Raw genomic sequence first — 22,894 nt, 5'->3', positions numbered from 1 at the left:
TATTCGTTTTTGAAATGCATAAACACGCGCAACGCACCTAGCCGATCCCAACACTAGTATTAACTAAATTATCTATCACGGGACCTTATTAATTAAATAATTATTAACATGACAGTTTTGTGTACCACCGAATGCAACTCCTTCATGCAATCCAACGCATGCTTGCGTGCCAACTTAATCAACAACTTTAATTAATTAACACAAAAGACTTAGTGGTAAAAATATATAAGTATTTTGTGTTAATTAAGGCTTAGTGCCACGCGAACTATTCCTGCCATTCTTCTCTTTCTTGAATACCTTACAGAGAGGCAGAGAAGCCTTTTACAATATGTTCTTGCAACAAACAAGCAAATACAAAGATAAAATAAAAATCGAAATATAATTTAAACTAAATAAGTTTACACAAATTATCTCGACATTGCTTGCTATTGATCTTTTAGTTTTGCCTTTTGTTGATTTGGAAATGTACCAGCATTTCACTTGAGAACCTCCAGTAATCGACCCATTCTCTTTCAAATGAAACCCTACTTATGCAATTGTTGTTGGAGTTGATTTTTACTTAACAATCAATTGATTGCCATCACCAATCAATTATCACATTAAATTCGGCCGTTTAAACTTGTAGAACTACTCTTTTTTACTTAAACAATCAATTTATTATTTATTTTCGATCAAACAAGTCAGTTGATTTGGGAAGCTTTTGTTTACTGCTATGTAATTCGAGCAATCAATTGCTAAACTCTAGCCATCAATTGATGAACCTTACCAATCGATTGATCGCACACAACAAACCTCAACTTCTTGACAATCAATTGTTAACTTTAATTTCAATTTTTTCAAGGCTGAATTGACATCTTGCTTGGTATCATGTACTTGATACTATCAAGACTTTCTTTGTTCAACATCTAATCACCCTTGACCTATTGAGATTTTTTATTGCTCAATATCCGATCAACTTTCACCTAGTGGGACTTCGCCATTGCTGAACATCCGATTTTCCTTGACATGTTTGAACTTCTCGTCTTAATTATGCTTAACATCCAGTCAATCATGACTTATTAAGACTTCATTACTGATTAAGTATTTAGTAAATCATGACTCACTTAGACTTTTCTTTTTGTGCTAAGTGTCATGTTCTCCATGATCCACTTGAACTTTTTATTTCGTGTTAAGTGTCCGGTCCTCTATGATTCACTTGGACTTTTCGTTTCGTACTAAGTATCTGGTTGTCCATGATCCATTTGAATTTTCCATCTTATATCAAGTGTCTGGTCTTCTATTATCCACTTAAATTTTCCATCGCATGCCAAGTGTTCGATCCTCTATGACCCACCTGAACTTCTTTTTTCATGCTAAGTGTTTGATCAACCGTGAGTCATTTGAATTTTTCTACTATCAAGTATCTAATCAACCTTGACTTATTTAACTTTTCTTCATTGTCAAATACATGATCAACTTTAACCTACTTGACAACTAATTAACTTATTGATCAAATATAAAAAACCAACTCAAGTTAAATCAAACTTGGTCAACTCGATCAGTCAATTGCACTAATAATAATGACTTTAGGAGCTCGATAGAATATAACAAAGAGATCATGTGAAGTTTAGATATTTTAGGCTCGTATAGCAGTTTTGATTAAAACTTAATTATGTGAAACTAATTAATCTGCCAAATTGAAAAAGAAGATATAGAATGACTTTAGAAGTGCCCCCAAAAACAAAAAGAGAGGTTCTTTGAAATTAGATAAATTTAGATTCATGTTTAAATATTGATCAAATTGCTATAAACTAATCAAACTTGAAAAAACAAGAGTAGACTCTAAGAAACACAATAGTGTTTTTTTATGAACTAATTAAAATAAAAAAAAATAAAATCATAGGATAATAAAATACTTATTTATAAAATTTGCACCGTTTGGATATATATAATAATTTTGACTAAATTACTATATAAATGTCTCAAAAGTAATAAAAAGATCCAAATCTGTTTCTCATTTTGATTTTTTTTTTTAAAGATACACGAAGGTTCAAATTTACTTCGACAATCGACATGAATGATTGAATGAATGACATACAACTCATACAACAATACAAATTTAAGAGAAGTACCAAAAACACAAATACGTGGAAAAGAATTGGCAAAACTCTTCGAAAGACGAAATGACAAAGTTAGTTTATAATCTGCCAACATGTCATTATTTTAATGAGATTACAAGACTAAAATACTATTTTTTGCAGGGAAAGGTGCATGGATTAAGTTGGATGAAGATGAATCCACTGTTTTTAAGGCAGCAATTTAAGGATCAATTTAATAGAACAATGTGCCTAACAACGACGGTAATTATACTATTCTTACTCTTGTGTGACCCAGAGAACCGGACCACTGTCCATGTCTTACTCGCTAACGTGCGCCCCTTTCACGAGTATCATACCGATTTCAACTGACTCCACTTCTCCTTACGGAACAATCTAGTCGCACAAGGAAATCGCTGATCCTTTGATCTGACGGCTGGTATTTACCATATTCGTAATGGTTTCAGATAGTGAGCTGGTCCGCAGGAGCAACGGACGCCTTAGTTCTTGGCTAGTAGTTAAAGAGGACATGAACCGCTTTGCAAAATGCAAGCTAGCAGCGTGGGGATCGGCGGAGCGAGGGAGGAGGTCGAATGGCTCCCTTTCATCGAGAAGATGCGCCGATCTTGCTGCTGTTCATTGCCCTGGTGCTTGTTATTGTGGCAGGTAATCGATTTTTCTGTCGGCGATTTGTTTTGTTGCATTTTCCGTGGTTTTAAACTGACCTCGTCGCTGTTTATTTGGGTTAATGGAAGGTTTGGACGCGGAGAACATTGGAGACGGAGGGAGTGAGTTGTTCGGTGAGATTCTTAGGGACGAAGTGGTCGAAAGGATCAATCAGCTCGCGGAGGTGCGTAAGTTTCGATTTTCTTAGTCTTCGGTGATGTTAGATGGATTTTGAATGCAAAGTACTAGAAAGAAGATTTGTCAAAAAGGTTTGTTTGTGCAATGGTCTACGAAATCCGTGATGCGAACTAACCGCAGTCGTAGAAGTCTTCATGAAGATTCTGCTTGAGTGAGTTCAATATTTATTTCTGAAGTCATCATCGAAGACTGTGTATGGATATACCCGCTCTGCTCATCTTTGGTCCCCCCTGTCTTTTAGTGTTTTAGCATTTTCAATTGATTAATAATACTGATAACAAAGTGTTCTTCGTGTGCAGGCAATACAATACATTAAAAAAAATTATGAAATGTTCTTGCTCTAGTTGCAAATTCCAAACAGGGAGTTCTTGTGTCAATTCTTTTGTGCTATTTGTGTCCTAACTAATTTTTATTATCGATGTCCATAGTTATATTGGTTTGATGGTTGATGTGAACATGTGGTTACTTCAGTTGTTATGAGATCCATCTTAAGAAATGATTTAATACCAAACAGTTATTCTTTTGAGCAGATATCTGATGCTGACGGATATCTTGAGAGGACGTTCCTAAGTCCAGCTTCGATGAGGGCTGCAGAACTAATAATAAAATGGATGCAAGATGCTGGATTGAGAACGTATTCTCTGATCTGTCTTCTTGGCATCATATTTTTATTATTTGAGCGTCTGACTTACATGGTTTTGGCATTTAGGTGGGTTGATCAAATGGGAAATGTACATGGTCGAATTGAGAGTGTTAATAAAACCGAAAGGACCTTATTAATTGGATCTCACTTTGTAAGGCTTCATGAAAATTTCTTTTTCATTTATGTTTTTGAGTTTTGTGAACAAAGGTCACCTTTATAGGGTTTGGTGGCCGAAACAGGACACTGTAGTTGATGCTGGAAAATTTGATGGATCATTGGGCATTATATCTGCAATCTCTGCTTTGAAAGCCTTAAAGATCAGTGGAAAATTGCTCAAACTCAAGAGGCCAGTCGAGGTCAGTGTAGCTTTCTTTGCAGTTTCTTTGTCTCTGTTATAAACCGTTCAGTTATGGGACATGCATTTTAAACCAACAGAATGAAATAATACACAAGCTGAAAAGTTCACCATATTATCTTCATAACTCATCATCTTTTCTATCATCTATTCACAATTACATGAATTCAACTTATATATACATATAGCAGACACAATGTATATTGGTTTTAAATTTAACTCATCATCATTTCTTTGCATGTTGCTTTTAAATTTGATTTGGTCCCCATTGGCATAGGCAGAATTTTTTGTTCCCTTCATTGACACGATAGAATATTTGATATTCTCGCTACACAGCAGACAAGTTTCCATCAATTGTTTGAAGACATTTTGGTTTGCAATCGTATCTTCTTCGTTCTAAAGGATGCAAGGTTCACAATTGCAACCATTTTGAGTGGAAATCATTCATGTGACCACTCTTACGTGAACCAAAGTGGGGATCATCCCTGTGATCACTCCAAGATCACTCCACTACAACCCACTCAGCATTGTCCTTGCCCATGTAGAGGTTGCATCCCTTGACTTTGTAACATCCAGGTCCTCCACTTCATCACCAGCTCGATGCTATTCTCACCCACGCCCTACTTAACTTCATCATTGCCTGACAAAACCTCTAGGTCCTCCATGAAAACCTTCTTGTTGTTCCTTTTTTTTCACGTTCTCTTTCTTATTGGTTCTGCTAGTACCATGTGTCAATACTGTGGGCACCATACCAATACAATTTCATTCCAGCTGGGCATCATAACCCTAGCTTGGAACGAAATTACAAATTGTGAATTGGAAAAGTACTTTCGGAGATATCAAAGGAAGAATTCCAAAGATATGCGTCCTTTGACGCCAGGATTTCTATGTTTGTGTTTTTTGCATGTTTAATGATATTTCTCTTTGCGGTTCTTTTTCTGTGTGATTGTTATTCTTCATGCTGCATTAATAATATTCTGTAAATCTGGAGGAAATGGGATTAATTGTATTCTTATGATCCCTTCATATCACATCAGATGCATCACAACATCTATTATTACAATTGGATAATACCATCTTCTCCACTACGACTTTCAACTTAATTGAATACCTTGTTAAATCTTCAATATGCTTAAAAGGTTCAATTACGTGAGAGGCTGAACCTATAGCCTCTAAGAAAATGAAACAATTGGACTCTTCTACTAATCACTAGGTTATATGGGCATCAGAATAGAGAATCTTTGAAGACGAGATTTCTTTGAAACAGTGTCTGTCAATTCATTAATCTTGGTCAGTAACGATGGAATTTGTATTGCTTGAAATAAACAATAATAATGTTGATTTTTCAGTGCATTTTGATGATATATCTATACTCTTTGTCTTTATTATACTTACATCATATTTATTCTGGCTTCATGGATATGGAACCTAAAATAAAAGTCATCTTTCACTGCTTTGTTAATATTATAGATCATCGCATTCAGTGATGAAGAGGGTGTAAGGTTTCAGTCTACCTTTCTAGGCAGTGCAGCTATTGCCGGTCAGCTCCCTGCATCGATGTTGAACACATCCGACAAGAAGTGATTCTCTTAATTACAAGTAGTTTCATCTTCATCTAATACTTTTCTAATTCATGATCGTGCAAAACATCCAGTGGTGTCACAATTCAAGATGTGCTGAAAGAAAATTCTTTTCAAGGCAGTGTTAGAAGTCTCCTTCAGGTCAAGTATGACCCAGAATCTGTGTGGGGTTATGTGGAGGTATATTCTAGCTAACAAAGATCTTTATTTTCTATCATATCCTATGTTTGTTTAGAAAGACATTTTTGTATGACTGCCATTAGATGAAAAAGCCTCATGTGTTCCTATTTTGTTGCCACAGGTGCATATTGAACAAGGTCCTGTATTGGAATCTCTTGGTTATCCTCTTGGCATCGTCCAAGGAATCGCTGGACAAACACGGCTAAAGGTCTGTATAATATGTCATTTTGCTTTACTACAAACTATAGTACAGTGAACATAATCATTCAAGTTAACTGCTCTTGAGTCTTGATTGTGAGCGGCAAAGACAAAATCTTCTTTAAAGAAGTCACCAATATTCAAAATGTGGACTGATTTCCAAGTGCATCCATATCAGAAGATCTGGCATAGCAAAGCTGAAAAATTCTCTGATCAGAAAAATCACTTGTACATCAACAGGAAATAACTATACAACGTCAAAGGGATATGAACTGTTAGACAACCCAAATTCAAGGAATTAACATGAAGTAGGCAGAGAAAGATTTGTCCATATAGAGTAGCTTAATATCTTTACACACAGAAATGAACCATATAAGTTTGTAAGAGTGACTATTAGTGTCGTGACTGTTAATTACAAATCTGTTGTAGAAACTAGAATCTGCTTGGTTGAAACTGTAGTTGGCTGGCACCTTCTGATTTTGGTGTATACCGCTAGAACTAAAACTATTTTTGCACCTTTTGGTTGTACACCCTTTTTATGATTAATTTGTCTTTCACTATTCATTTAAACCATCTGAGATCATTGTAGCTTGTCTTACATGAAACATATCATTAAATGCTAGTGAATTACTGAAGAAGTTTGATTTCAACCTCATCAATGCTCTGATTTGACTCGTCAAATGAAACTTTGGTTAATCAATTATTCAATAAGAACAGACGTCACTTTGGAGATCGCTCAGAGGTTAATCAATAGTGCATGATGCACTAGAAATCCCCTATGCATATCAATTCTCCCTTTATGTTCAATTCAAGTGTGAATACTTATCCTTCAATTCAGCTGCCAAGTAACAGAGGGAAGGAACATCAAAATTTTCAGGTGCAAGTAACTGGTTCTCAGGGGCATGCAGGCACTGTTCCAATGCTGATGCGCCAAGATCCGATGACTGCAGCGGCTGAACTTATTGTAAATCTTGAGAGTTTATGCAAATATCCTGATAGAGTTTTCACTTACAACGAACAGTGTGGATACTACAGTAAAGAATCCTTTTCAGGATTGGTTTGCACGGTAGGGGAAATATCTGCCTGGCCAAGTGCAAGCAACGTCATTCCCAGCCAGGCAAGTTACAATCCTCAGTTACAGTTAGCACACTTGTAATGGACCAATTTATTGCATTTTCATGTTTGATTTATGCAGGTAAACTTCACCGTAGATGTGCGAGCAATGGATGATGTGGCAAGGGAAGTTGTAATATCAGAATTTTCACATCAGATCTACCAAATATGTGATAATCGGATGGTTAACTGTACCATCGAAAGTAAGGTACTGGATTTGTTATTCCTAGTTTCATTCATGTTACGCCAAGAAAGTTATGTTGACATGAAGTTCCATCAGCATAATGCAGATGCAGTGCATTGCGACTCCGAGCTACGGCTACAGCTCAAACAAGCAGCTCACTCAACTATGAAGAATTTGCGAAGAAAAATCAATGGGGAAGTGCCTCTACTGATGAGCGGAGCCGGGCACGATGCAATTGCTATGTCTCATCTTACCAAGGTCATTTTCGTGTTCTGTAGATAACTAACCGATCTCTGTAATCAATATTATTGTTCAACCTTGCTGGTGTTGAAGCAGGTGGGGATGGTGTTTGTTCGATGCCGCGGAGGAATCAGCCATTCTCCTCAAGAATATGTAACGGACGACGATGTTTGGGCTGCTGTTCTTGCTCTCATAGATTTCCTCCTCGATCAGCATATAATTAGTGACCATATGAGCTCATGAAAGACTCATAAGATGTGGTTCTAAAGGTGTAGTCTCTCATGAGTAGTGGATAATCAAAAGATCTTGCACTACATCTGTTTCTATCACTGGTCTCGGAAAAAGGAAACAAAAAAATTGTATCCTTGGAATGATTCGTAGCTATTGAATAAATTTCCATGAGACTCAGGTAAGTGTATTGAGAGAGAAGAAAAGATGTATGAAAAGAACCTTTAGACTGATTAGACTGCTACTCTCTAATTAATCTTTTTGATTTTGATGTATTGAATACAGGTTAAGCAAAATGACACAATTTAATTAAGTAAATTTTATATCTTAAATTCTAAATCTTTGAAATGTTTAGAATTTTATACCCTAAATTTTAAATTCTTAAAATATTTAGACTTTTTTTTCCTTGCACATCCATCCATGAGTAACTTTTGAGCATATAGTGTTAATTTTTTTTTTTCAATTTTAACCTTTTTTAGCTTAAATATTATATCCTAAATAAATATTTTTAAAAAATATGAAAAAAAATTAATACTACGGAAGGATAATATGTATGTATATAGTTTTATTATCTTACATATTTATCTGTCAATATTTACTATTATTTTTTTAATTTTAATTTTCTTTAATTTTAATATTAAATTTTAAATTTTAAATCTTAAATGAAAGGAAAATTTGGTAGAAAAAGGAAAATGCAAATGAGGCCTTCTAGTAAATATAGCCAGGCGTTTGGAATTGGGGCTGGCGTCGGGCTACCGGCGGCGTGACGGCGACCACCAAGGAGGTGGGGATTAGGGCATGGCGGTGACTGTTCCGACTGGTCTCCTCGGATAGCCGGGGAGGGAAGTGGATGGGTCGGCGGGGGGCATCAACCATGGGCGACGGGCCGGCCTTGCGAGGGCAGGATAGCAAGAGATGAAGATGATTCACAGCTTGCATCGGACAGGTTCGCCTTCACTTCGTTTCGTCAATTAGGGCAGCTCTGATACCGTGAAAGAATGATTAGGAAGAAATTAAGATTGGAAATAAGAATTTTCTATGGTATTATTTGTGATCAATTGTTCGCTAAAGATATAGGTTTTACATGAATTTGTCAATTTGATCAGTTCCTTCTTGATCGATTTTTTCTCAAATCTTGCTTGACTATGAGATTTTTCTTCTGTTCAAACTCCATGATTTGGATACTAGATACAACTAAATTTATTGAAGTTCAATCCGTTCTTGGAGGCATCATGGCTCATTCATAATTGTTTTCCCCTTGAATTTGATTTGGAGCAGGTTTCATTTGTTCGTTAGAACATGAACATTAAGGGTTTGAACTAATGACTTTCTCTATATAATATTAAAATATAACTACATTAAGATAACATTAAAAAGAACAACAATTTACTTTTTTTTCATCAAAAGAAATATGGCATCCTTCATTTTTGTTTGAGGAGTATCATATTAGGAATTACTGGAGCCCATGATGTATGTTTTGATCTTCCAAAAGGGCCGTTTTGCTATGGATCAAAGGAGATAAAAAAAAAAAACAGATCCACAAAGTTTATCTTACATGCCCACAAAAAATGGTGGCTGGTGGACGTATCTGTCATATATATGATGAGTAATTATTCTGAAATTGATACCAAACATGATCTAGTAACTTGAAAATCTGTGGACTCAATAAAATCTCTCCATGAATTCTCAATGTCGGTATATTGAATATACACCTAAATTGCTCCTGCCAAAACAAAAGAAATATGCTTATCAGAAAAATGTTCAAAGGACTGCAATAGGATAGATATGTAACCCAATGAAGAGACCTTATAATGTGGTTGATTCTTGTCGTAAAGATTGGATCTCGTTGTTGTGGCTATCAAGCGGCATGTATTGTGACATAATAGCCATTATCTCAGAGTCCATGTAAGACTGCAAAAGAAAGATATCATGGATTCAACTACTTCATATCTGAGTTTTTATTAGGTTGGTTTACTTTCAAGTTGATTTGGAAGCCAGAAACATACCCTGAGTCTGTATTTGTAGAATATATATCCTGCTAGTCCAGCACCAGCCACACATGCAATTACTATGATTGACAAGATCCATCCAAACTTTGATGCATTGTTACTCTTAGCTGCATTATAACAGAAAATCAATGATTCCGAATAGTATTTTTCCTAGGGAAAATAAGAAAAAAATCTATAAATGCTAAATAGATAGGTGATCCTCTTTAATTTAAAATATTTCATTACTAGAAATAGGTAAATTATTAACCAGAATACAGACCATATATAATTTGGGAATAAAGATACAATGGCCTCTTGAATGCAAATGCACAGATTCAGACATTCATTATCAATTAACTAGTAACTAAAAAGATTATTTGATCAAATTAAATTTGAAAATGCATCATTTTAAACATGTAAATATTCCGGTTGTCCACGTAAGAAAAATCAATCAATAACCATTAGAAGACACATTTAGTTGAACTCTGAGAATGAAGTTGTATTGTATCAGTGAACAAATTGATGGTTCACTTGGGTGATTTCAGCTCATATCTTTCTGTAGTATTCATTATATATTTGTTTTCCATAATGTTTTTTCTTACCTATGCATGTATCCTCCCCTTTTATGTACACTAGGTCACCCTTGCATTTGCAGTCATATCCACCCCATTTGTTCTTACACTGGCACTCAGGGCAGTTGCAAGCAAGTTTCTCCTTACATTCATCAATATCTACCACATACAATAAAGACATAATCATTATTAGAATTTTATATGAAATGCAGCAAGTAAAGTTAGAAATCCCTTTTGCTTAAGATGAAATGCAACAATCTACAATCTAAAAACTACCTTCGCATTTATAGCCATCTCCATAGAATCCATTAGGACAGCGGCAACCAGTCAACTCTGAGTCCTTTTGCAGAAGAGTAAGTTAGCTGCACTGAAGTGGAAAACTTGTATACAATAGTTTATGAAGTTACCAAGCAAGCAGAGTATGTTTGTTCGTCTTTTGTCTCGGTCCAGCAGCCTCCATTGTCCATTGCACATCTTCCTGGTCCTACCGCTGTGTAGAACAAAGTACATTAGTTTGAGATAATACAATTTATATAGCAGTATGTTTTCATCAATATGGTTACCACTGAGGAACGTAGATCAAAGTGGTAAGAGGTAGACAAGAAAACTTCTGTAATTTTCTTGTAATAGTTCTCGTAAAGCTCCTCAGACAGTTAATATTTACCTTTACAAGCTACGTAGCCATCTCCTTCGTACTGTACATTATTCACTACAGGACACACACACAGTCTACCTCTGAAGGTATCCTGCAGAAATTAAATTGACATAGTTTAACTAGAAATGCAACTTCCTCTCAACTCCTATAAACAATGTTGATTAGATGAGAATGCACCTTGCAGGCTGTGATATTTGACTTTGGATCTTGCCAACATCCACCATTCGATCTAAGGCACTCATTTGTCTCCATATCTGAAAGAGAATGAACCCAGTGCTAACCAAACAAGCTCCAGTATGTAGCTAAAAATGGTTGTTCAAACCTTGATTTAAGCATACAGGAGGCTCCGTAGCTTCCTTGAATCCTGCACATATAGCTTTGAGCACAGTCTTGCTCTCTAGCTTCCCTACATGAGAAAACAAACTACTTGTTACAAGTGCTACTAGTATCATGAAAGCTTTTGATTACTCGAACTAAATGCTTGGATTGTAATTTTAGCAAATGAGACTAGAAGGTTGAATTAGTTGTATTAATTCAATCAATTATTTTTTCTGCTATGATAAATTGATAGTTGGTTGATAACAGTCAGATGTTTTTGTTTGAGATATAATCCGTCAACTTGTTTACTAGGCGTGATTGAAGACAAGGGATCAGGAATCAAACCTCGATATTGAATATTATTTATGACCAAGGTGGGTAAAATAGTTACATCTCCACGAGAACCATGCCCAATCTATGTTGAGAAAACATGTCAGTATTTCGTTCATTTATGCTATGAGAAATCTGAATCATTAAAAACGCAGTAAACTCATTGTGTCTGAGTTACCTGTATTTCCTGCTCTAGCTTTAGGACATCATTTTCAGCATCTGCTTCTGGATCACCCATGCATTGGTTAACCTTGTCCAGGGGCAAACCTGATACATCAGAGTGGGCAGCATGAAAAAATGTCTCTCTTTCAAAATGGTGGAGGAAATGATCAGGTCGATAGACTTGCCGAGGGACTCGACGACCTCTTCTGCGCAATCTCTGCTGTAGCTCTTGTTCTTCATGGAGCACCTGACATGGAAATCAGTAACGAAATCCCACCAGACCCAGGGCCTCCCGGTCTCATTCCCAACTCTGTGAACGCAGAGCTGCCTCAAGTTCTCGATCACCACATCCTTGCCGTCGTACCCCTCGCTGAAGTCCTGCTCGGGATCAGGTGCGCAGTATCTCCCCTTGTTGATGCACTGAGCTTTGCATTGTTTGCTGAGTAAGAAGGCATCAGGGCAGAACCAGGTGATGTAGCGCGGCGTGAACTGAGTGAAGCCTCCCCTCTCGAGCAGCTGCGCGTGGCCCTTGAAGTTCTTGACGAAGCTCATCTGGTCGTCGCACCGAGGGCCGCACTCGTCGTTGCTGTTGGTCCAGAACTCGTACTCCACCCGCTCGTCGGGGTGCGGCATCGACTCCCTCCAATCCAACTTTACGATCACCGGCTCGTCCCTCTTCGCCAACGCCTTCTTGAGGGCCGCCCCGAACTCGCGGTTGATGAGGGCAGCAGGAATGTTGATGTTGTCGACGTACTCCGTGTCTTGGCTTTCCTCAGGGTTATCCATGGTGAGGAGGGGCTCGTCGATGTTGTCAGCGACCAGAACTGCTGCTGCGCCAGCTTGCTGTGCGTTCCATGCCTTCAAAGCAAAGTAACAATCTGGAGCAAGTAGGTAACGGATTAGCCTAGCTCTTCTGGTGCAATACCTTTACCGGCTGCGTTGACTTAGTTGTTTGATCCAGAAATCTCAAAAAGTTTAAGATCTGGAAACAAACTTTGATCGATTTGCGTTACGCTTAAGTTAATACTTGATGAACCAAATTGTCTGTTGTGGCAGAAGAACAAGCAACAAGAAGTAAGAAGCAAGAAGCAAGAAGCAAGAAGCAGGAATGGGTTGCTCACCTCCTCGGTCAACTAGAAGGATGACAGGGCGCCTACTGGCCCCCGTCTTGAAGGGCTTGCCGTCGAAAGCGTCGCAGGCCGTGGAGTTCACCTGGTACTTCACCACGCCGACCATGGTCCCGCCGTAGTTCGGCACGCCGAAGTTGGCGAGCGCCGCGTCGTGCCGCCCCCTGATGTGCTCCGGCCGGATCACCTTCACGGCGCTCTTCTCCACCACGAACCTTGCCGACGCTGAGCCGACGATCGCTGCAGCCGTCAGGACGGCGAACACGGCAGCAAAGCCGGCCATGTGCTTGCTCTCGGCTTCCCCTCCCCTCGTCGCCGGCAATGAGCTCGGGCAGAGTTGGACCTCAGAGGAGGAGGAGGAGGAGGAGGAGACTTGAGAAATATTAAAATAGACAAGGATCAACAAGCTCCATGCAGGACTCAGTTGTTTACTGGTAGAGGTTTGCTTAATCTCTACTGCTATAATAATGGTATTTGGTGATCATGTCATGTGAGGGAGGCTTCAGAAGTTGACAAGGAGAGATGATGAACCAACCACTGCCATGGAAGGTGAAAGGTAGCTGCTTATATTGTTAAAGTGTTAGAATGGACATGCAACCTGATGCACCTCCCAAGGTCAATGTTTTGAAACTTGATGCAAATTGCACAAAAATTTGCATATGCAGATAGAAAAGCAAAGGTGATGTTGCGATGACACAAACACAAATTTCAAATTAGTGGTAGAGGTTTCAAAGCACAATTAACATTCATTTTAATTGATAAAGCTACATCTTGACAGTGCACAGTGATTCATCTGGACTGCGGTTGGTCTCATAAACTGAGTAATCAATGGTTACTTACTTTAGTTGAGCTTTCAGAGTTTGCTTCATCAACCTGTCTTTTGCACCCCCAAGCAATCCCATGTCAGCTTGGCATCTGGACAGTTTTACGACTTGGAGTTTGGAATCGCTTTCGTGAGTTTGTAAAGGTGAGACTTGCAACTAAAGGTGTCCAACCAATATGTTTCTTTTTTTTATTGGATGATGGTTTGAGTTTATTTTATGATTTCTTGCATTTTAAATCTCAATTTATAGACTTGGATTCTCTTGGTATTCTCTTGGTATTTGCTTCTATAATTGATAGGTTTACTATTTCTCTTGTCTAGTGTCTATAATTGATAGGTTTATGCACTACGTACGTCGCTCGAGTACTCTACACATGCTAATCGTGTTAATATACCATAGACATCTTCAAATGATACAAGTTTTTTCGTGATCTTGGTGTCACATGAATCCACTTACCATGAGCTACTTTCAAACTTCACTAGTTGTTCCATAATTGCATGACCACCAAATCTAACCAATCTAGTGAAATTAGACTCTACCTTTGCTCTGGGATAAAATTCACACTATTGTGCTCCTTTAGCTATACTAAGTTTGATTATATTCACACCTTATAACTTCATCAATGTTCTCTTAAATTGTCTTCATCACACTAAAATAATATAGGTACACTTTGAATTCAAATACAAGGCTACATTCTAATAGGAAAAAAGTAACATTAACATCTTCAATCTTGACTATTTGCACATTGGCCTAAGTTTGTGATGTGGTGGTGCAAGAGGTCTTTTTGGTCAAATAAGACAAGTATCCAAATTGATAGATTTTTGGGTGGGGTAAATTCCTTTCTAGGAAAATCAAAATTCAATTTTGATTTGATTTTCTTTTTCCTTAGGTATGATGCTATATTTTTTATTTCGTTAAATATATACTTTTTATTTTTAGAAATATTTCTCGAATTCAATTATTGTAAGTCCACCCTATAAATACGGGTGTATTTTTTTTATTAATAGAGCCATTGATAATTAAATAAAATTATTTTGAATGTTCTATCATATTTTTTAGATTTTCTTAACTATTCTATATAATTTAATCCTTTGTTATTATACACTTTCATGATTATTCTGTGTGAATTAAAAGGTTCCTCCTCTGTTATTGTACTTTTCGCTACATTAGTATTTTTTATCTATTTCGTGTGAATCAACCGTTTGATCCTTTATTACTATACTTATAAATAACAAAAGAACAAACAAACCTTGTAATATAAAACTCACTCGCTAACCAACCAAACAAATTCAAAAATTTTAAAAGTTTCAAACAAGCTAGAACTTAGAGCACAATAGCATTTAAATGAATCAAACTCGAATAACATTTTAAAACTGAAGACGATTTGGCTCAGTTATATGTTTTTTTCAATCTATGCACGACACTTTGGCGTTATAGTTTCACATGCTGCCTGCCATATGAAGGACATTATCATATGAACGACATTATTTATGAGGAGGTAAATCTTGTACACGGCTTCGTCGAAATTTGAACCCTTATCCTTTTCTGTAAGTTTGCTCCGTTGTAACCAACTCAGCTATGTCTCGGGGGCGACAACAATTTGATAGTGATGTTGCCTTTATCATTTCCTTATATTTGCTGCTGTTTGGATCAACACTACTTTTGTTTTCCTGCCTAAGAACAATTCTTCTCTTGATCCCTCTATTTATGGTAATTATGGGTTTGTTTTTTTGTTTTACTCTCATACAATATCAGAGTTCAGTTTGAGTAGAAGAGTGTGAGATGCTTAATAAACTCCTTCAAGTCGAGGAACTCAATTCATTCTATAACTCACCCCTTAATTTATTGATCAAACCAAATGGATTCAGAAAAGTGATAACAAGAAGCTGGAAGTGGAACACGACTCATGACGATGTCTGGGACGCACATGCTTCGCGGTCGAGCTCGGCTTCGAAACCTTAAGCGATGCCGAAATCATCGCTGCTGAGCACTCGGCACAGGCTTGGGATCTCATCTTCTGGCAGGATGACCATCACACTTCTTTCTTGAGCGCTGCCACTTAGATCCGTTGTCTGAGGAGACTGAAGCACCAGAATTGCTCCTTCCTCACCGACGCCGTCGACGCTGTAGTCCACTTGCACAGGCCTCTGCCCCTTGAGCTCTAGCCCATACAAGTTGATCCCTCCCATGTCGACAAACGTTAGATTTGCCCCATACAGTAGGAAATCTGGCTCGCCACTGTTTCTGTCGAGCAATGCCTCGACTGCCCCCAATTCATCCATGTCCTGTTTCAGGATCCTGGTCGCCAGTTCCAACAGCCCGACGCTGGCGGCTGAGGAATCTAATTTGATCGTACTTGTTCTGAACTTGTTGTGCAGTATCTCGTTGTTCTTTGCCGGAGTTCCGGCTCGGCATATGGTCGCCAATTCAGGTTCTTTCCGGCTTCGGATTCTCGCTAAGCATTGCCAGAAGAGAGCTGAGATCATTTCAAAAGGAGGGACTTGCTCTCCATGCAGCTTCTTGAGCTCAGTTTCAGTGATCCTGAAGCAATGTGTTGCCATTTTACGAGCTGTGGGAGGGAGCCACACATCTTCAGCTATTTCAACTTGCTTGATTGGAGCTGGAGCTGGAGCTGGTCCTGGTCCTTGAGGTGCTTTCACAAGTTCTTCAGTGTTTTCTCCATTATTTTGTGGCTCGATCAGAGGAAGGGTCAGTGTTTGTGGATTTCCACTGAGGAGCTCTCCCCAGAGGTTGATAGAATTCGTGGCTGACGCTGGATCCCCTAGAACATGAGCCCAGCTGTATCCAATTGCCATCCCTCCGTGTTTGAATCTGGTAAACTGCAATTCACGCGCGGCGTCGATGATTGAGAAGTTTCTATTCGATTTCAGTTTGATCGTTTATGAATGAAACTAGAGCAAAAACTGAGGAAATCTGATCACCTGGATGTAAACCAGGGGCGAGAAGTGCAACTCCGGGCCGAGCACCTTGTCCGGCACAAGGCTCCTCCACCTCGACGTCTCCTCCTCCGCATGCAGCCACTCGTCCAGCGTCCGGCCGCAGCTGGCCTCGACGATCCTCAGCCCGCAGTCGTTGCACTTGATGAACGGCCATCCGCCCTGCGCCGCCCGCCGGATCCTCCCGGCGAGGGGGTAGTACAAGTTGAGCCACGGGAACATGGGCTTCTTGAGGTCCATAATGGCGAGCCCGTCGACCACCTCGCTGGGCGCGAAGTAGTACACGGCTCTCAGGTAGTGGAGCTTCATGATGAGGTCCATGCCGGCGAGCTCGTGCACGACGGCGCCGCCGGTCACGTCGCCGGGCACGACCGACGAGAACCGGTGGCCGGTGACCGCCTGCTGGTCGGAGCTCATGGACTTAGCCGTGGATGAGAACGAAGAGGTGGTCGGGAATCGCATTGCCTTGCGCATATATAGAGCCATAGTGAGGAAGCCACAGTCGCTTGCCTTGCATTTTGGAAGGATTAAAATTCTACCTTCAAATGAAACGCAAATGAAAGTGCTCTATTGTCTATATCATTTCATTATCGATCGAGCCCGATGAATAGGTCTAGCTAGCCAATCTTGTCAAGATTGAGTCGAATTGAGAAATCAAGTAGCTTGCCTGATCAAACCCAATGGACCAGGTGGTTGATCAAAACTAGTGAATTGAATGTAAATAAAAATAGAATGCCCTTCCTCATTAAATTGATCTTGGTAAGAATTGAGAAAGAGAGATGGATCAATGATGGAAAGTTCATCAATGCAATGCAGACAAGCTGTGAATTGCTTGCCTGAAAAAAGACAGATGTAGAGTTCTTAGGGTGTAAAGACTAATGCAGGTCTTCAGCAATTTTGTTGATTAGCAGAGTGTGTGTGTCACATCAAGAGATAGATAAGATAAGAACGGTTGGGCAATCTTTATGAGGAAGATAGCTATCTATATATATATATACACGTACGTGCATATTCATTGCCACATGCACTCTCATCGATCGTCTTGCCAACCTATGCATTTCTTGACCCACCCTTGATGTTTGATGATGCGTCACGAGATTTGTTTAGGGGTGTGAATTTATTGTGGAAGGAAATGATCTTGTTGAACAGAGTGCGGAAGAAATGGAAGTTGTTGAGCTGCTTTTTGTTATCATAAATTGTGTTTCTCCCTTGGAATGTAAGTAAGTTGGTGGTTCGAGGTTGAGACTTTCCATCCGACCCCGTCGAGCATGGGCTGTGATGCTCGGAAGATAAGCAGCGTCCACGTGGCACGTGAAGGTCATAAATCAAGGTGAATTGGAAGCTGGAAGTCATATCCGGTCATACCTGATCAATGTGGAATTCAAGTCCAGCTTAGTTAGACTCGCTCTCAGTCTTAGATGGCACCCGTATTCTCAACCATTCGGCACTCGACTCTGGTATTCTCAACAACTCGGCACTCGGCTCAATCCCTCAACAATCAACTTTGGTATTCTCAACCACTCGACACTTGACTTCAGTAGCCTCAACCCCTCAACACTCGATTCTAGTATTCTTAATCACTCAGGCACCCGACTCCGATAGCCTCAACCTCTCGACACTCGACTCCAATAGCCTCAGCCACTCGGCACTCGAGCAATCGACTCCCAACTTTAGACTCTTCTGAAACATGGCAAACATGGGACTATATGTGATCTCATGACTAGTCAGAAATACAGAACCACACGACCTGTGAAAAATGAGAATGTGGGCCTTGAGATACGGGGGAACCGGAGTGACGCGGCTCCCCCTCAACTTGGAAGTGGTTGCCGTATATCTCACAAGAGGGAGAGTATAAAAAGGAGCGTGCTTCCACGAATGTACGTATGCTCATTTGGATTCTGGACTTCTTTCTACTTCCCATCTTCTTCTATAATTTGAATCATCAGAGCTAACTTGAATGTCGGAGTGACTGTGTCAAAGTTTTCCTTGGCCTATTCTAATTCTGTTCGAGTTGTGTATAGGCGGTGATATTGCTTACCCTACTCCAGCCTTCACATTGGTTGTTTTTTTCTCCTTTATCTTGGACCGGATGTGATAGTTCATGCTAAATTGACCCAATGTACCATTTAAGTGGACTTATCGAACTCGGACTATGTCCGGTCCAATCGGGCTTTCTTACTATTGCTAAACCCTAAATCTTAAATCAAATTCAGCATTTGCCAATTTTCACTGTGAGCGCGGTTGTGGTAAAAGCATAGGGAAATATTTTACTGTCCTTTTTGCAGAAGAATAAATGTATGGGTTTGCCTTCGATTAAATTGCACGTGTGAATCAGCACGTGTGAAATCATTAATGAGACTATCTAGCCCCGGCAGGGCTTAGATAAGGCATTCATGGATTCACCGAGTATCATAGTTCTAAATTCAGTTGGGATATAAGAGAAGATTTTATAATGGATTTTTGATTGTGAAGATCGATTGCTGAACAAATTATCGTGAATATTTTCAAATTTATCTGATAACCTTATCAGAAGGAAATCGTTCATCTTTGAAATTAATTAGATATGTAATATCTGAATTATAAAAATAATAATAATAATAATGAAAGTATTGAAACCGACGATTTAGATAATCAGACTAATTATAAATTCAAGGAGAAGTTTGATGTGTAACTCACTAGTCACTAGCTAGATATCTTTTTCCTCAACTTTAGCTTTGGCAAGAATCCTTTTAAAAATAAATAAATAAATATGAACAGACAAATACTAAAAATCTCATTATTTTTAAAGTGATGAAATAACTTAAGATAGTTATATAGTTGCTTTTAAGTTAAATTTTAAATTTAAATAGATAAATATACTATAAGAGATTATTCAAGTTCAAAATTACTATTACATAGTGATTTTCTCTTTAAATTTAAATAAATAATTAAAATAATCAAACGACTCAAAACATATATATATAATAATTTTAATAAAAAGTATCATATTTTTATTTATATTTTACTTCCTTTAAAGAAAACTAATTTATATACTTCTCGACTTACAAAATTATATCACTTTAATTTTATTACTTTAAAAAATTATATTTTTTTATTTATAACTTATATAACAGGCTTTAAAATTTATGGCATATTTCTCTATCAGTGACCTAAATTGCTAAACTTTATTTTTAAAAGGTAAATTGTGTTTCTTCTTTACATATGCCCACCTCTCTATTACAAAGAGGGATTTAAGATAGGACTGTCCTAAATTTTATTAATTCAATAAAAAAAATTACATAGGCATTTTATAATCTACAATTTGACATCAAGAAAAATTAATGTGTTTTTTTTCTTTTTCTTTTTTGTTAATTTTATTTTGGTGCTTAGTCCATCTCTAATTCTTGGATATTCCAGAAACTAAGGCCTTTTTTAAAAAAAATAAAAATAAACCATAAATATTTGTTTTCACTTAAACTAAACTCATAACTCTTAACCCATCTCCAGAGCCACAGCTTGGTCAATCATCTCGGCTAACTTTGGATGACGAATTAAACCTAAAGATGGTCAAAATTATCAAATGAGATAGCTCTTTTGAATTTAATTTAGTCCTTAATTTAGTAGTGCAAAAGGATAAAAAAAAGATAAAAAATGATTTTGGACCTCACGAGCAATCCAAATTTAGCCTCTCCTTGCATTTGCTCAAACTGGCGGAGAGCAAACCTCGCGCCCTCGTCTTCTTCTTCTTCTTCTTCTTCTTCAAAACAGAGGACCTTAAGAAGCATCGATCCTTCATGATCATGCAAATAAACTGCCAGTTGCCATACGTCCAAATCCTTCAGCAGCATACCTCTTGGAGGAGCTGTTCATCCAGCGCGGGAAATTAAGACAGACCATGGAATTGCCGGCCTCCCTCTGCGACCACGGTAAATCTTTCAGATTGGATTGCAATCCGTTTTCAGTTTCTTTTATACTCGTCGCTGATTCCTGTTTCAGTTTTGACGTACATGAAGCAGGAGAAGGACGCCGAGGGAGGGGTCACGCTGTGCTGCTCTCCGAGAGGAGTCTTCGAAGCCATCCGGTCGCTGGGCAGCTCCAAGAGTACCTCCAGGTCCAGAACTTCCTGCACAGAGTCGACGCAAATGGTGCGGAGTAGTAATTCTCTGTGGCGGGGTTTCTTCCGGTTGTGGAAGCAGCACAAGCCGACGAGGTGCCTCTCGACCCTCCGGACTCGAAGAAGAGGCGCCGTGCCCGACTTGTCCGAACTCGACTGCTGCTTCTTGAAGCCTTCTTGGAGGAGCTTCAGCATCGCTGAACTCAACATGGCGACCGACAACTTCAGCACTGGTACTTACTGACCACTTCAATTATTAATATCGTCTAATCTTCAGTGCTTCACGAGCGTTTGATCTTCCGATCGACGCAGAGAACTTGATAGGGAAGGGAGGGTACTCTGAGATTTACAGGGGGCGGCTAGAGAGCGGCCAGCTGGTAGCAGTCAAGAAGTTGGCGAAAGGGACGGCAGCCGAGAGAGCTCACAATTTTCTAACCGAAATGGGAGTTCTTGTCCATTTGAACCACCCGAACACCGCCAAGATGGTCGGGTTTAGCATCGAAGGCGGCTGGTATCTTATGCTCGTGCTGTCGCCCCATGGATCCTTGGAGAACGTCCTCCATGGTAATTAATTATAATGGAAACCAATGGCTCTCTAGACTAGACCAGCAGAGAATATTCAATTCTTCAGCTGAATTGTGTGCTGATGAATAACTTCAGGTTCTGAAGGCAAACTGGATTGGGAGAAACGGTACAAGATCGCAATCGGAACGGCCAGAGGACTCGAGTACCTCCATCAGAGGTGCCAACGCCGCATCATTCATAGGGATATAAAAGCTGCTAATATTCTGCTTGCTGATGACTTCGAACCACAGGTATGATCGACTGTGTTTGCAAACCACAAATGTGGAATCCAAATCCAAATCCAAGCCGAGAGATGATTTTGATGCAGATTTCCGACTTTGGGCTTTCGAAATGGTTGCCTGACAAGCAGACGCACCACACGTTGCAGAACTTCGAAGGCACATTCGGGTGTGTGAGCATCGATCATGCGTCCACTCTCTCGTGGTCGTGTACTTGGTTTTTTCAACTGTGAATTAGTGTCGATCGTCTTCTTTGTTGGACCTGCAGATACCTTGCTCCTGAGTGCATGGATGGCGTCGCCGATGAGAAGACCGACGTGTTTGCCTTCGGCATTCTGCTGCTCGAGCTCATCACCGGACGCAGGGCCGTCACTTCTGCGCAGCAAAGTCTACTGGCGTGGGTATGTTTTCTTCCTCCTCCTACCCATGCTTAATGGCAGGCTAGCATTTGAGAAGACCGTTTGTTGCAGACTAAGCCCATGCTCGAGGACCATAAGATCAAGGACCTGGTAGATCCTTCTCTGGGTGATTCTTACGACGCCATACAGTTGATTTACATGGTGACCACAGCACGTTTATGCATTCAGCATTCGTCGGTCATGCGGCCTCGAATGAGCCAGGTTATGCGTCTGATCAGTCGACTAGTTGGCTTCATTGAGTGAATGCCTGATCAAACTCTGATCTCTTATTTAGGTTTTAAGGACGTTGACAGGCAAAGGCAGCCAAGCAGAGGACATGCCCATGTATCGAAATCGCATGGCAAGGAGGACATACTCTGAGGATACGCACAACGCAGAGGAATTTTATACTGTGGCAAGGCAATTGAATGATATCAACCGGCACAAGCAGATAGCTTTCGACTTCCAGAGCCATTAGCATTCCATCGAACAGCATGAACTTAAACTTCCAAGTGTAGGGACGACATCTTGAAAGTTTCAGAAGTAGGATCGACCAGAACAATGTACAATTATGTGTAACACAGCATCTTTTCCAATTTTTCTGAGGAAAAGGATGAGGACTGGGTGAGTAATAGTTTACAAACCAAAATAGAACAATGTACAAATACAATTATGTGAAGTCTAGAACAGAGGACTACCTCAAAGCATGTTTTTTAAAATTTGGAACAGAAGTGAACAGCTTATGTAAACATAGGTCAAATTTTGCAATTTGATTCCATGAAATGAACCTCCAGGAGCCTACCAAAGTACCATGAAAATCCTGTTTTACTGAATAAAAACTTCAATATTATATCGATCAAATCCTTCCATTATGCTTATTTGCAATATGATGTAGATGATCAATTGTCAAACCATTCAAACCCACCCAGTACTGGGCAATCAAACTCATTACACATTATAACTTTGTCTATGCACAATCAGAATTTGATGGAAATAAAAGGCTATCA

General features: G+C 39.2%; 4 protein-coding genes across 4 annotated transcripts; 2 read left to right on the top strand and 2 right to left on the bottom strand.

Annotated features, from left to right (window-relative positions):
• Window positions 1-2,511: 2,511 nt before the first annotated feature.
• LOC141824929 (allantoate deiminase 2-like) lies at window positions 2,512-7,852 on the top strand. The gene is made up of 12 exons (XM_074712278.1): window positions 2,512-2,741; window positions 2,831-2,925; window positions 3,470-3,573; window positions 3,649-3,733; window positions 3,822-3,938; window positions 5,408-5,517; window positions 5,592-5,697; window positions 5,819-5,905; window positions 6,773-7,012; window positions 7,091-7,216; window positions 7,289-7,450; window positions 7,529-7,852. The coding sequence occupies exons 1-12, from the start codon at window positions 2,669-2,671 to the stop codon at window positions 7,673-7,675; spliced, it is 1,452 nt and encodes a 483-aa protein (XP_074568379.1). The 5' UTR covers window positions 2,512-2,668; the 3' UTR covers window positions 7,676-7,852.
• A 1,227-nt stretch (window positions 7,853-9,079) lies between these two features.
• LOC141823209 (vacuolar-sorting receptor 6-like) lies at window positions 9,080-13,143 on the bottom strand. The gene is made up of 13 exons (XM_074710472.1): window positions 12,807-13,143; window positions 11,871-12,563; window positions 11,702-11,790; window positions 11,539-11,608; window positions 11,198-11,281; window positions 11,053-11,129; window positions 10,885-10,966; window positions 10,628-10,710; window positions 10,497-10,560; window positions 10,251-10,379; window positions 9,667-9,776; window positions 9,466-9,571; window positions 9,080-9,383 (listed from the first exon to the last, which is right to left on the bottom strand). The coding sequence occupies exons 1-12, from the start codon at window positions 13,093-13,095 to the stop codon at window positions 9,467-9,469; spliced, it is 1,875 nt and encodes a 624-aa protein (XP_074566573.1). The 5' UTR covers window positions 13,096-13,143; the 3' UTR covers window positions 9,080-9,383; window position 9,466.
• A 2,306-nt stretch (window positions 13,144-15,449) lies between these two features.
• LOC141823210 (protein ECERIFERUM 26-like) lies at window positions 15,450-17,017 on the bottom strand. Its single transcript, XM_074710473.1, has 2 exons — window positions 16,579-17,017; window positions 15,450-16,476 (listed from the first exon to the last, which is right to left on the bottom strand). The coding sequence occupies exons 1-2, from the start codon at window positions 17,008-17,010 to the stop codon at window positions 15,595-15,597; spliced, it is 1,314 nt and encodes a 437-aa protein (XP_074566574.1). The 5' UTR covers window positions 17,011-17,017; the 3' UTR covers window positions 15,450-15,594.
• A 3,450-nt stretch (window positions 17,018-20,467) lies between these two features.
• Window positions 20,468-22,398, top strand: LOC141823739 (receptor-like cytosolic serine/threonine-protein kinase RBK2). Its single transcript, XM_074710990.1, has 8 exons — window positions 20,468-20,498; window positions 20,569-20,919; window positions 20,999-21,250; window positions 21,347-21,501; window positions 21,579-21,658; window positions 21,758-21,890; window positions 21,960-22,109; window positions 22,183-22,398. Exons 1-8 carry the CDS (start codon window positions 20,468-20,470, stop codon window positions 22,363-22,365), a joined length of 1,335 nt encoding a protein of 444 aa, XP_074567091.1. The 3' UTR covers window positions 22,366-22,398.
• The last annotated feature ends 496 nt before the right edge of the window (window positions 22,399-22,894 follow it).

The sequence above is a fragment of the Curcuma longa genome, chromosome 3 (assembly GCF_044706935.1).
Source record: "Curcuma longa cultivar G26 ecotype Majalengka, Jawa Barat chromosome 3, ITB_CL_G26_1.1, whole genome shotgun sequence".
Lineage (NCBI taxonomy): Eukaryota > Viridiplantae > Streptophyta > Magnoliopsida > Zingiberales > Zingiberaceae > Curcuma > Curcuma longa.
This window is presented reverse-complemented; position numbering and strand designations above follow the sequence as displayed.

What these genes read in the sequence shown, in the direction of transcription:
- LOC141824929 (XM_074712278.1), top strand. Translation starts at nt 2,669, where the DNA reads ATGGCTCCCTTTCATCGAGAAGATGCGCCGATCTTGCTGCTGTTCATT. An exon ending in AACTCAAGAGGCCAGTCGAG is followed by an intron (nt 3,939 to 5,407) that starts GTCAGTGTAGCT and finishes TTAATATTATAG; the next exon opens with ATCATCGCATTCAGTGATGA. An exon ending in TTGAACACATCCGACAAGAA is followed by an intron (nt 5,518 to 5,591) that starts GTGATTCTCTTA and finishes CAAAACATCCAG; the next exon opens with TGGTGTCACAATTCAAGATG.
- LOC141823209 (XM_074710472.1), bottom strand. Translation starts at nt 13,095, where the DNA reads ATGGCCGGCTTTGCTGCCGTGTTCGCCGTCCTGACGGCTGCAGCGATC. An exon ending in AAATAATATTCAATATCGAG is followed by an intron (nt 11,282 to 11,538) that starts GTTTGATTCCTG and finishes TTTCTCATGTAG; the next exon opens with GGAAGCTAGAGAGCAAGACT. An exon ending in TGGCTACGTAGCTTGTAAAG is followed by an intron (nt 10,711 to 10,884) that starts GTAAATATTAAC and finishes TGTTCTACACAG; the next exon opens with CGGTAGGACCAGGAAGATGT.
- LOC141823739 (XM_074710990.1), top strand. Translation starts at nt 20,468, where the DNA reads ATGGAATTGCCGGCCTCCCTCTGCGACCACG. An exon ending in CTTGGAGAACGTCCTCCATG is followed by an intron (nt 21,251 to 21,346) that starts GTAATTAATTAT and finishes GAATAACTTCAG; the next exon opens with GTTCTGAAGGCAAACTGGAT. An exon ending in AACTTCGAAGGCACATTCGG is followed by an intron (nt 21,659 to 21,757) that starts GTGTGTGAGCAT and finishes TTGGACCTGCAG; the next exon opens with ATACCTTGCTCCTGAGTGCA.
- LOC141823210 (XM_074710473.1), bottom strand. Translation starts at nt 17,010, where the DNA reads ATGAGCTCCGACCAGCAGGCGGTCACCGGCCACCGGTTCTCGTCGGTC. An exon ending in CGCCCCTGGTTTACATCCAG is followed by an intron (nt 16,477 to 16,578) that starts GTGATCAGATTT and finishes CGTGAATTGCAG; the next exon opens with TTTACCAGATTCAAACACGG.